General features: G+C 42.5%; 1 protein-coding gene across 4 annotated transcripts in view; it reads left to right on the forward strand.

Annotated features, from left to right (window-relative positions):
• Window positions 1-13243, forward strand: part of FEZ1 (fasciculation and elongation protein zeta 1) — a 117436-nt gene that overhangs the window by 60878 nt on the left and 43315 nt on the right. For 3 of the 4 annotated variants that reach the window (XM_067562471.1, XM_067562453.1, XM_067562480.1), the window contains one exon: window positions 10889-10964. In XM_067562471.1, the coding sequence (XP_067418572.1) occupies window positions 10889-10964 (76 nt within the window). Of the gene's footprint in view, window positions 1-10888; window positions 10965-11957; window positions 12084-13243 lie in introns of those variants that run through there. The other variant, XM_067562460.1, reaches the window with a different exon arrangement.

Genomic DNA, 13243 nt, shown 5'->3' on the forward strand with positions numbered 1-13243 from the left:
AACCTCCAGGTTGATGGTAGGGCTGAAGGACTCTGGTAGCATATGTTGGATGGATCTGTGCACAAGGGTTAGATCCACTGAAAGGGCACAGGATTGCCACGCAGCTGGCCCTGTCCTCCCTGCTGATCCATACGGTCCCCAGTGGATCTGCTGCATTTCAGGATGTGCTTACTGGCCTCTACCCTGGAGTCCCAGATCCCATTCCCTCTCTGGCATGCTAGGGGGTACTTTCTGAAAAAGAATCCTTGTGGAGATTTCTTGAAACATTCCCTCCTGCCACTTTTCATGTTGGAGGAGACTAATTGTCCCAGAGTTTGGCCTAAAATGAAGTGTGATTTCATGTGAGTCCTGCTCATTCATTGTGCACCATTCATCCTGCATTTGGAAAGAGGCAGGAGTGAGGCAGATGTAATAGTGATGATGATCGTGTGACTAATGACTGTGTCATAAAGATATATGCAGACTGGGGGGCAGGGTTAAAATTATGGCCTTTCCTGATTTGTGAGTGCTTCACTCAGTAACACTGACTGGGGTTTTACCATTGTTTTTCTAAATTAGTTTCCTAGATGAGTAAAAAAAAATTGCTTAAAAATAAATTCCATAATGTGGAACTATTTGCTAAACAAAAGGGGTCTGTGATGTAGGATGAAATTAACTCAGTCAAGGTAGAGCCTGAGTGGTCGGATTATCCCAGCCTTTGCATGCTGTAAATCAGCAAAATAAGAGCTAGCGTGTGGATGTACCGGAGTTGTTGATTAGCCTGGCTCGCTGAGCTCCTTTACACTCCTTGTGCTGAAGGGATACAATTCTGTTCTACAACCTAAAATGTTCATGGCAAATGTAAGCATTGTTGGGTGAAAAACAAGATCCATTTAAATGTAGGCTTGAAGATTTTATTTTTGCCTTTAATTTTGTACATTTTAAGCCCACTGCATTAGGAGAAGACCAGAGGCCTAATTGTAGGTCAGAGTCCTGACTCAGTACAAATTACTTGCCCCTCCACGCCAGTGTAACCCTCTGGCTGGTGTATGTTACATGTCTCCCTATGTGCAGAGTCATAGAGGATGTGAGTTGTTACAGCCCCTACTTACAGGGTATTAGCTCGTTAGCTCAAGCACTATAGCAGCTCATTGCCTTTAGCTGAGGAGGTCCCCAATTCAATCCCCATCACATCAGTTCAGCTGGCCACTCACTGCTTTGCCACTTGCCCATCACCAAAGAGGTTGCTGTTCCCCAAGCTCTGTAAAGCATGATGTAGGTAGCGCATCTCTTATCCCCCAGGAGCAGATAGGGACAGCCATAATCTTACCCTAGTAGTCTTGATGCAGCTCCTCCTTCAGCCCCTACATGAAACACTCTTCCTAGCAACACAGCCGTTTTCCTAGTACTGCTGATTGCACAGGCTGACATGGTGGTTTCCCTGGACGTCTTTCTGCAGTAGTGGTGCCAAACTAGGGCTTCTCCGGGGAAGCCCCGCAGACCAGTGCTGAGCAGTCCTGGCTAAGCATAAAGGAAACTTTGTTAAGATTCCCAGTTTACTTTCATGATTTAAGCAACCAGGCTTAGGTGGGAAGCTAGGAGAGAAATGAAGGGTAAGCTGGAGAGAAGCAGGTTCCTCCCCAGCCCATGTCATGAGCTGAGCTGTCCTGTCGGTATAGTACCAACTCACATGGGGACATTTGATATTTCTAAGTTAGATTTGGTAACACAAAATGGGAGCTGAAAGAGCTACTGGGCCAGAAACCTCAGCTAAAAGTGGTCAGGGTCCTGGGGAGATGGAAGGTGGGAGTGTGAGTTCTAGGGCACTGGGAAACCAGAAAAATAAATAAATCAGTAACAAATTAGCTTATAACAAATGACAATGCATATTAATTTCCAGTCTCACCCCTGCTCTTCAGTCACAGATGGTGAAATTCAGCCCTGTGCAGGGGACCAGCCTGAGGCAGGGGCATCACATAAACCAGGGGTTCCCAGCCTGTGGCCCGGGCGCCAAAAGTGGCCTGTGGGTTCTTTCAAAGTGTCCCGCCCCTCTCCTCCCCTCCTCTCCCCTCCTTGCTGGCTGTATAGGGAGCTGCTGCCTAAGGATCTAGGCGGAGCACGTTGCCATGGGGCTGCAAGACCGGTGCAGGCTCCTTGCTGCACCCAAGGAGATGGGAGATCAGCGCGCCTAGATGCTGGGGTCCCTGCTGGAGCCAGAGGTAGGAGAGCACTGATCTCCTGTCCCCCTGGCTGCAGAAGGGAGACACGGCCTAGGGACCCAGGTGGAGCACATGGGGCTATAGGAAGCGTGCGGTTTCCTTGCTGCAACCGGGGAGATGGGAGATCAGCGAGGAGGCAGCCTCCTCCCTGAACTCCTTCCATCTGGCTGCGGGGGTGGGAGGAGGGAGGGAGGCAGCCAGGACCCACCATGCTTGAGGAGAGGGGCAGGACTCTAAAAATCGGTGCCTTCCGGTCTGGTCTACACTTAGCAGGCCATCCCCCGTGACTTAGCTCACAGGCCATGTGCTTCAGTGTGTAGTGACAGTCACTCATCTACACTTGTGCTTCGTCTGTGAGTGTGTGACACACTGCAAGTAATTTGTAGGTGTAAAGTAGTGAATGTAAAAATGAGCACAGTAGCATCAAAATGTTTACTTGAAATATATATATATAGTGGTGTATACCTCAATACATTTTTTATGAGTTGATAGACTGGGGGCCCTTCAGGATTGTAAAAATGATATTTGTGGCCCTTGAGCCGAAAAGATTGGGAACCACTGGCCTAAACCCTCACCCCTGTGCAGGAGCTGGCATAAGGCCTAGACCCCCTAACCCTTCCACAGGGCCCAGCACTAGGCCCAGACCCCAGAGCCCCATACCCCTCTGCAGGAACTGGCATAAGGCCCTATGCCTGGAGACAACCAAAGACCTAGGCCCCACCTGAAACCTCCTCCCTGTGCAGGGGCCAGCATGGCACCAATTAAGTCCCACTAAACCCCTCAAAATAAAGTTTAAGTGGCAGGGCAGTGGGGCCTACACCTAGTGCTGGCCCCTGAATAGGGCTGAGTAACACCGTAAGATAGTGATACTCTGACTGCAGCTCGTGAGCCACAAGTGGCTCTTTAATGTGTCTCCTGCGGCTCTTCGCAGCACATGACATTAAAACACTGTGTGATTTAATTATTAACCAATCAGGATGCTTTTACTATGTTATTAACCAATTAAGTTTTCAACTTGCACTAAGTTATTAACTTATTTGCTGTGAGAATAATACATTTATATATAAACGAAATACTTCCTCTGTCATACTGCTTAAATATGAATGGCACTATAGTAAATGAAACAATGACTTCACACAACTGTGGCTATTCTGGGTTCTGGGCTGTTCTGTTCTATTTTATATGGAAAATCTGAACAAAAGTGTTTCAACAATTTCTAATGGTAAGGCAAGTAAGAAACAACCAGCCAGAAATTCTTTTCCTATTACAAAAGAACTGTTCGCAATGTCTGTGTTTGTTTTATCAGCCATACAACCGAAAGAGTTGAGAGGGGACTGTTAACATCTGGCAGGGAGACAGCCTTCAGTGCCTTTGGCTGGTCCGGTGGAAATTGCTTTTCAATTGACTGAGTTCTGTATCTTTGAAAATCGAGTATTTGTGCAATAGATTATCCCCAGGCCTGGAAGGATAAGGGCATAGTGAGAGTGCAGAAGTGAGTTTCATTGCATCATGGACTGAGGCATCATGGACTGAGAAGCCCTTGCCTCAGTCACTGTACCCTGTGTGAACTCATGGAGCCATTGTCTTAGCTGCTGTATACCTGTAAGATGCCCTGGCATGTCCTCAGGAAAGGCATTCATTTGCTGCAGACTTTAGGAGGTGTGCAGCAGGAGAGTTCCTCCCTGGCATCCCTTCTAAGGTGAAGAGTGTTGGAGCACCTCTCCATCACCTTCCTACCCTGTACATAGCATATAGACAGCCACAGAGACTCTTAGCAGCTGGAGGTGCTTTAGGGCAAGGATCCGTGGTTCTAGTGGCATCCCGAGCATATGTGGGACAGGGCATTACGCTGGGACCCCAGTGTGTGGGGGACAGGACGATACACTGTGATCTTAGCATGGGTCAGACAGGATGTTCCAGTGGGACCCCCTAGTGTGTATGGGACAGGACATTAGAGTGGGATCCTAGCGTGTGTGAGACACAGATTTCCAGGTATACTCTGGCATGTGTGAGATAGGGCATTCTAGTGGGTCCCTGCAACGTGTAGAACAGGGTGCTCCAGCAGGTCCTAGTGTGTATGGAACAAGTTTTCCAGTGGGACCCTAGCATATATGGAATGTGACACTCACGGATTATCTGGTGCCTCCTCCTGGTCACCCTGGGAATTAGCTCTCAAGGCTGATGCCCCTTCCCATGGTCACACACTGTCACGTGGTCTCTCTCTCAGATCTGCAGCTCCTCTCTCATTGCAGGAACCTCAGCGTCCTCTTCGTGATTCAGCCCTCTGGCTAAGGCATTCAGCATCCCCCGCCGGGGTATCAGAGTCTTTCCTTCAGCAGATCTAGTCAATCTTCCCATTCACTGCCTCGGACCACTCCTTCAGTGGCTGGTAGGGCAACCCAGACCCACTCTCTACGTTGGTTTCCAGTCCAGGAAACCTCTACGTGGCAGTTCTGGGCTTTCCTCTCCCAGCCCTCACTGCTCCTACCCTGGACTGCTTCCTACAGCTCTGGTTTCTCTCCTTGCTTTGGGTGTACCAGCTCCAAATCCCCCTGCCTCTTCCCAGGGAGTGACTGCCCTTTCCTGTCCATTGCCAGCTTCCTGGCTTCATAGGCTGCGCCTGTTCCTTCCTAGCTGAGTCTGCCTGCAATCAATCCCTGCTCCCTGGCTCTTCCTCCAGGTGCAGCCTGGGGAGCTAATAGGCCTACCTGGCCACTTTAACCCATTCCAGGCCTTTGTGGGGTGGACACCCCCATCACAACATCTCTCAGGATCAGGACCAAGAAAGTCTGCGATCTCAGGAGACAGTGGGGGTGGCAGCCATGATGGTGAAGCCTGCGCTAGTAGCCTCCCTCTATTCTCTATTCCCCCCTCCAAAAAGTCTCTTTCTCTAAGTACCCAAAAAAGGGAGTGATGGGTGGAATAGCTCATCCATTCATTATTTTGTCCACCCATCAGGCCTAATATCCGACACATTAATTTTGGTTCATCAATTTCTGGTTCCACATTTTCTGTTTTTACCAAGCATGATTTTACATAGTCCTGGAACCATTTCAGTAGGCCCTTTTGTTTAGACTAATTCAGTTTTTCTTTCTCCTTTTTGTACCTTTTCCCATTTGTTATTTTAAGTTATTTTGACATTTTATGTACTTTCACATACTTTGTACAGTTGAGCTCACAATTAGAGTATACTTGTAGGTGCAATTATCACAATTTAATAATCTCTTTTATGAACCAATTGCACCTAGGATTGAACACTTGTTCATAGAATCACAATTACAAAGAAAAACTATTTTAATTTAAGCTTATAGAAAAAAGGAAAATAAAAAGGTGCTTGGTTATATTTTGAGGTTTGCAATTCCTTATCCCATAATTGGGATTTATAAATCTTACTTAATTAGATGTTACAAAAATTACAGTTAAACCTTCCAGTTGTTAACAAAGCTAAGAACTTACAACTCACTTCATTTGTAGCTAAAACGAAACTTACGATTGCTGCTGTTTTAAAACAAACCAGCTTTTATCACTTCTTTGGCTGTCTGCACATAATGGATAAAGATGGCAAAAACTTCCCTCCTCATTTATCACTTACACAGTTAAAGCTGTATCTTTACACAAACCATGAACATTTTATGCATTAGTGTTAAGCTTGCTTGCATGGAGAAAAACAGCCCTGCTGGCATTCTTGCCCAAGTGTATTCCCTCCTTTAAAGAGAAGCAACAAAATGATGTTCTTTTGTATCCATGTTTGCATTTGTGACCCACTTGCAACACCCAAAAGTGGCAAAAACAGCAAGAAAAAAATTGCAAAAACTAAACAAGGAAAAACAATTGCAAAACCAAAACAATTAGAAAAATCAGCAAAAATTTGACGTTGCAAGAGCCCTTGGTTCTGATGATTTGAGATTCAATTCACAGTCAGTGTACTAGCAGACCAGAATTAAGCTGGCATTTTGTTAACAAGAGGGTTCCCCAAGACATTATTTCAGTAATACTCTGCATTAATAACCTAACCTTCAACAATTTAAAACAATTCATTTTTACCACTTTTGTTCTTTCTTACAAATGCCTTTTCATTAAATCTTCAAAATTATTGCCAATTACAGACACTAAAATCCTGAAAATAAAAGAAAAAAATGGGGAAAAAAGCACTTAAGATTTTTTTAAACTTAATAACTTTAAAACACTTGTTAACCTTCTTTTGTTTAAAGCAAAACCATTAACGGTTTGTGTTGCCTGCTTATTTCAAACAAGCTCAATATTTATGATAGGTTATTGTGATATTTTATGAACTTTCACCTACTTTTTACAGCTGAGCTCACAATCCAAGTAAATGTATAGGACCAATTTTCACAGCAGGTCATAGTCTGTATGGTACAGGGTTTTCCAGTGGGACCCCCTAGCCTGTGTGGGACAGGGCTTTCCAGTGAGTTCCTAAAGTGTGTGGGATATCTAGCATGTATGGGCCTGGACCTTCTTGTGGAGTTCTAGCATGTGTGTGTCACAGAGCATTCCAGTGGGACTCCTAGCGTTTCAGTGGGCCATCAGTGTGTGTCGGCTGGGCCATTCCAGTGGAGTGCTAGCATGCGTGGGACGGTGTTGCAGCATGACCCCTAGTGTTAGTGGGTCAGAGCGTTCCATTGGGACCCAAGCGTGTGTGTAGCAGGGCATACTAGTGGGTCCTAGCATGTGTGACAGAGGGTGTTTCAGTAGCTCATTATGTGTGGGACAGGGTGTCCCAGTAGGTCCATGGAATGTGTAGTACTGGGCCTTTGAGTGGGATTCTAGCATGTGTAAGAAAGGGCGTTCCAGTGGGGTTCAAATTATAAATTTGAGATGTTATTTTCAATTTTTGCATCCCAGAGGAACTTTGACATTTTTGTGTGGAACACTTTGGCCTTTCTTTTCCTCCACCCACTCCTTTCTTTTTCTTTTCTATCATCAATTTTTTTTTTTGTGGAATAAAAAATGAAATCTGATAGAAAAAATACATGTTATAAGATTTTTACAAGGAGCTGGTTAATCACTCAAAAGTCAGGAAATGCGAAAGCACACACAACCAGAGTCTGGTCTCTTATGCATATGCTTCTGATACATAATATGGCCACATCCATGTCTAATTACTTCATCACATGCCACTTCTCAAATAATAAACTACTTTATATTCCCTGCAAAACTGTATTAAAGAACATTAAGATGCCTAGTTAAGGACTCAATAGCCAGGAAATACCGTACCAAATTTAGGGTTGCCTGCACAACCTTAACTCTGCATTGTGCTACAGTCTTTCATGACATGATCACAGGTTACTATTCCCAGAATGTCTGAGTCATTCGGGATGAAATTCACCCCTGTGAAATGGGCCAACGCAAGATCTATGACCATGTAAGTCCCATATTACACCCTGTTTGTTCAGACAATTTAGCTAGACATCACCAGTATCATCTTCCTGCTCCCAGCCTTTTGGTGCTAAAGCTGTCAAAAATGCGGCAAAAATTCATATATTAAGTAAATAATTTCTTTCACTCTTTCATTTCCCCGAATGGCTGACCATTCTCTCTCAAACTTTCCCTGTAAATTCAACTTTGAGCAAAAACAAGGGCTCAATTCACCTATGCAAAATTTATGCAAAATGGATGTGTACTAAAATATTTTATACCCATTATGCACTCACTTTACCTACATGCACACAAGGCTATACAAAATGAAATCAATGTGAACTCATGCTTCAGGATTGGAAAACTTCAGGCCAAAAACCCTGGAAAGTTAGGAGCAAGTGAAAAATGAGGGGTAGAATGGAAAGTGGTTATCTTAACTATAGTTTTGCTAGCTACTTTGCTAGCTACTTTTTCTATAACCAGGTATGCATGGATAGCATTTGTAGAGTCCACAGCATCAAGTGACAGTGAAAATTTGCTAGCATATATAGCTCACGTAAGTTTGCCACAAAGTTAGCTGTGTAATTAATTGCCTTCTCTCCTCAACTCAAGCTAAAGAAGCTGTGCTTGAGGAAATGTACAGAACATGGTCCACTATCAAAATTATTAAAATAAATACTCTAGAGATAAGAGAAATGTGTATAAAAAGCCTAAATCAATATCTGTATATGTAAGGTTATAGAAAAACTAGGATATTATAATAGATAATCCCGTAATTACAGGCTGTATTGTAGTACATATGCACAAGGGGGCAGAGTTAAGTTTATGCATGTAACCTTAATTTTGATGCTGCTTGACTATTGAATCCTTAATTGTGCTACTGTGAAATTCTCCTAATGGTGTTTTTTTTGTAAGGAATGTGGTCAAAATTGTAGAGAAAAAGTATTCCTACCCCTTTCCCCACTTTTTAAATCTCTTCTTTATGCTATGGCCTATTTTAATGAGTGGGGGAAAATTAGAAATCTTCCCATTCATCTGACTCAGTTTTTAAAAGTATTCTTAAATGTAGTTTAAGTAGCTGCAGTAATAGCAATAAATTATAGAATGTACATTAGTAGGGTTTTGGTGATTGCAGGCACTACTAAAATGCATGTAATTTGTGCACAAGTAGCCCACTATTTACTGCATGCCAGGCTGTGGTTATTGCTGTACTAAGCTGATCCTGAATTTTTGGAAGTACCCAACTGAGGCAGAAAAGATTGTCCCTTAGAATAAGCCCTAACAATCACAGCACCATACAAAGAGTCCTCTAAGCACCCCAAGTAACAGAAAAGAAAACAGCCACAATAACAAATGCTCCATTCAACCAAAGCGCTCTGAGATCCAGTAGGGGTCTGCAGAGGGGTGGATGGTCACATGAGGCTTGATTCTGCACCAGTAAAGTCAAAGGAAGCTTAGCTATTGACTTCTTTGGGCACTGGATCAGGCACATAGGGCTGGCTTTTCGGCTTGTTTTCCTCTGCAGGATTGCATTAGAAGAGAGCTAAAAATGCACTATATACCTTGCTCATATTAATTTTCCATATAAATAGTTGCTGTAGCTGTCACAGAGATGTTATGTAATGGCAAATGGGAGGGAAGGTGGGGCCCTGCATTTGTCTATGGGAGAGGAGCTTTCAATTTCTGTGAAGAAATAGTTCGTCATGAAAAAGTGAATCCACCAGAGAATTAAAAACTAAATTCAAACACATAAGTAATCCACTTGTATGTAAGATCACTTCCATGTGCCCACAACTCTAACTGTCTGACCTATGGAACAAACTAACCTTACCCCAAATTCAATTATGCTCTAAAACCTAAACCACTGGTATGAGACACTGCCATGAAATGTGTAAAATAAAGGCAGTACAAATACAGAATCAGTAATCATAAACGCGAGGTGGAAAATAACTGTAACAAATTACAGTAAAATTGAGACAGGAAGAAATGTGCAATCAGTGTGAGAGTAGAGACAGTGAAACTAAGAGACACCATCTCCTGCAGTGTCCAAAACATACATGAGAGTAACAGTTTGTCTACATAGGGATAGCCATGAAAATTAATCCAAATTGAAGCCACTTTAATTCTGAATAATAGCATCCACATAGAGATTTAATGTGGTTTAACTAATCCACTTCAAATTCACACCTTTAGTTAATTTGGATTAATTTTCCTGGATGTCCCTATGTAGAAAAGCCCAAAGAAAAGCATTTCTTTAAATGTTCAAAAGTAAATAAAGACTTTCCATTTAAAAATTGAGCAGGAAAACTCTGCAGAATCTGGACGGAAAGGAAAGACGCAGAACAGATAGCTTCACACCTGATATTGACTAGCCAACCAATCAGACCAGACAAAGGCAAAGGTCATGGGATAAAACCGTCCCACACAAAAAAGTCCTATCCTGGCAGGACCTTGGAACCTAATTGTTCCTAAACCCAAGTAATGGGTAGAGCTTTGAAAATAATTGATTTTTAAGTTCACCAGCAGTTTCAAAATAATAATAATAATAATAATTAATAACATTGTTTCAGGTTGACCAAAAAATAATTTTTTTCTGAATTTTCAGCAAATTGTTTTGGAAGTGTTGTTTCATCTGCAGTGAAACATATTGAGTTGATTCTGACTATTTTGAAACATTTGTATTGTTTTTTTAAATGAAATTGCAAGTAATTTTGAAATGAAAAGTTGTGAATTAAAAAATTGAAATGTTTTGTGTCAAAAATGTCTAAATATTTCATTTATCATTTATTTATTAAATATTTTGACATTTTCAGCTGGAGGTGTGTGACTGGAACAATCTGACAAACAAGAATTTTCAAAATGTTTCATTCAACACAAATCTGCATTTTTCAGGGGGAAAAAACCCAGCCCAAAAACTTTTGGCCGGAATATTTCACCCAGCTTCAATGAGGGGCTGTGCGGAGTCAGAACTCTTCTGAAGGGCTTCCCAGAGGCATTGTGTTTCCTCCTTATCCTTGTCCACCCACGAAAGTGTGGGCAGAGTCTAGCCCTGCCTGTCTTTCACGTACCCTGAGGCATTCTGGCTTTGTCACTCTTTGGCACCAATTGCACAGCTTGTCATACCAGTCTATAATACTAGTGAATTGAAGATTATTTTCTCCTAGCATTAGCCTCTATACTTTGTAGGGAGTTTTGTTTGATTTCTTTTCTTTCGTATCTCACATGATTCTGTAAGCAATTTTGTTTCATATTTCCATCACATTAGCTTGCCCTGCAATGGTGAGAGAATAATGGTGTATGTCATTCTTTTCTAGTATTTGAACACGGTTATTCCCTATGAGAAGAAGGGGTCACCTCCTTCTGTCGAAGATCTGCAGATGCTGACAAACAGTAAGTTCCTGGGTTTGTCATACATATTATATCAGAATGTCATTTTAAGATATCATTTTAGGGTCTCCCAGTTGTAGGGCCATTTGGGTATAGTAGGACTTATGAAATTCAGCAGAATAGTAGACCCTTTATCATTTTGACTCACTACTGAGCTTGGTTCCAACATGGAAATCCCAGATCCAAGCAGCTGTGGGAATGAAGCTGTGTTTGAAGAAGTTTAAACACTTCATGTCAATCACGTACACTGGGTTTCATTTGCAGGCTCATATTATCAGAGTGGAGCTAAATGAGACATTGTCCAAAAGAGGAGAAGGCAAGAAAGGCTGGGTTCTTTCAGGACATCTCAGGAAGAGTTTGTTTTTCTAATTCCTATAAACAAATAACATTCTTCTTCCTTATTTATCTGATTTCAAACTATTACACTTTTTTTTTTTGGCTGGCAATTAACTTACAGCTTTTTATACTGGAAAATCAGCATGTGCAAGAACATTTTGTAGGTTACAGGATATTTTATAAACATCCAAAGTCTATTAGTTAATGAATTTAGCCCCTAACTCTACTTGGATCAGAAAATAAAAGGCTGATACGTTGTGACAAGTCAGGGGCATTCTGGGAAACTCCTCAGGCTCCTTCTGTGTCTCCATGGCAACTGTGTATTGGATTAAATGAAGCAGACACTGGCTCCTGTTCTTCTGAAAGGAATGAAGTGCTATGAATAGCTGTTTTGTACAAATTCTATATAAGTGACAGTTTGTGTGCAGGGTCAAACACTGCTTGTGTCTAGTACCAAAATCTTTCAGGAAAGGTTACCAAGTATAAAATCTTTTGTGCTCAATTAACCAGTGTGTAAAATTGCATCAGGCTGTGATGCAAACATATGTTATATTTAAGAAATGTTATTGAGATGCAAGAAATATCCCTCGGTATTGTTTGAAGACCAACCAACCTTACATTCAGCCCAAATTAAGGGCTTTTCTATTCCGTTCACTACAGATTCTTGTCCTGCTCACATCACCATGGTTTCCGAGCGCCTTCCAGCAGTGCAGTAAGAAACATGACTAATATCTGTCACGTGTTCCCCCTCCCCTCAGAGGATGTAAAGTGGACAGAAAATTTAACATGAGTCATTGGAAGATTAAAATTGATCACAAGACGTGAAAACAGGAAGTGAAACTTATTGAAAACAAAAGTGAATCTGACCACTTTATAATGCAATATATTGTACTTTGCTTTTCCGTCAGAGGAATTCCAAGGACTGTACAAGCATTACTGAATGAAAGCTCTGGCATGGAAAGTATTTTGATCCTCATTTTACAGATGGTCACAGGGGCATGACACAACTTGTCCAAGGTCACACAGTAGGTCAGTGTGAAAACCCAGGTCTCCTGCCTCCTAGTTAACCCACTGGAACACAGTATGTCCCATTCCCCTCACTCTAAACAAATCATTCAGGCCCAATTTGTCAAAAGCAGCCACTGATTTGGGGTATCTGTGATGGGGTCCCTGGGGTGCAACCTGGACTATGGGACCACTGAGCCCTCCAAATGCACCAACCTGGGCTGCCTCTGACACTGTGATGCTGCTGTCAAGCTACAAACCTCTGACAGGCACTGCACTTACACAGACATCCACAGGCAGGGACACACCCTGAGTTACACAAATGATCTCCCAGCCACTGATGAACCATTGAAGGAGAGGCTCCAGCCACTTCCCCCCAGCTCCAGACCTGCACCCCAGAACTGTACGACCTTACACTGCTCCAGGCTCTCCTCGGCAATGCAAGTTCATTAGTTTGCCGCTTCCTCAGTGTGGAAGTGACACACGCTAGCCTTTGTAAACAGCTGAGATTTCCCAAGCATTTCAACCAAAACATACTGTTTTAGGTAAAATATAAACCAGGTTTATTAACAACAGAAAGATAGATTTTAAGTGATTCTAAGTGGTAAGCATAAAGGTCAGCATTAGTTACCTTAAGAAAATAAAAAATAAACACACAACCTAAGTTCTACAAACTAAGCAGGATTTGAATCAAGCAGTGTCTTACCCTAACCGATGGTACAAGCAGGTTACAGTTCCTCAGTACACAGACTGGACTTCTCTTTTATGCCTTTTCTCAGCTGCTAGAAAGATCCTTGCTGTGATGTGCGGATCAGGCAGTCTCCATTGGTCAAGCAGTTTCCACTGTGTATGTGTCTTCTCTAAAGAGTCTCTGGGATAACCATTGTGAGAACAGATTCCCTTTCATGGGCCATCGAACATGTCTGGCTGGTCCTTTGTTG

The sequence above is a fragment of the Emydura macquarii genome, unplaced genomic scaffold, assembly GCF_026122565.2.
Source record: "Emydura macquarii macquarii isolate MOO-44397 ecotype Brisbane River unplaced genomic scaffold, CSIRO-AGI_Emac_v2 contig_312, whole genome shotgun sequence".
Taxonomy (NCBI): Eukaryota; Metazoa; Chordata; order Testudines; family Chelidae; genus Emydura; species Emydura macquarii.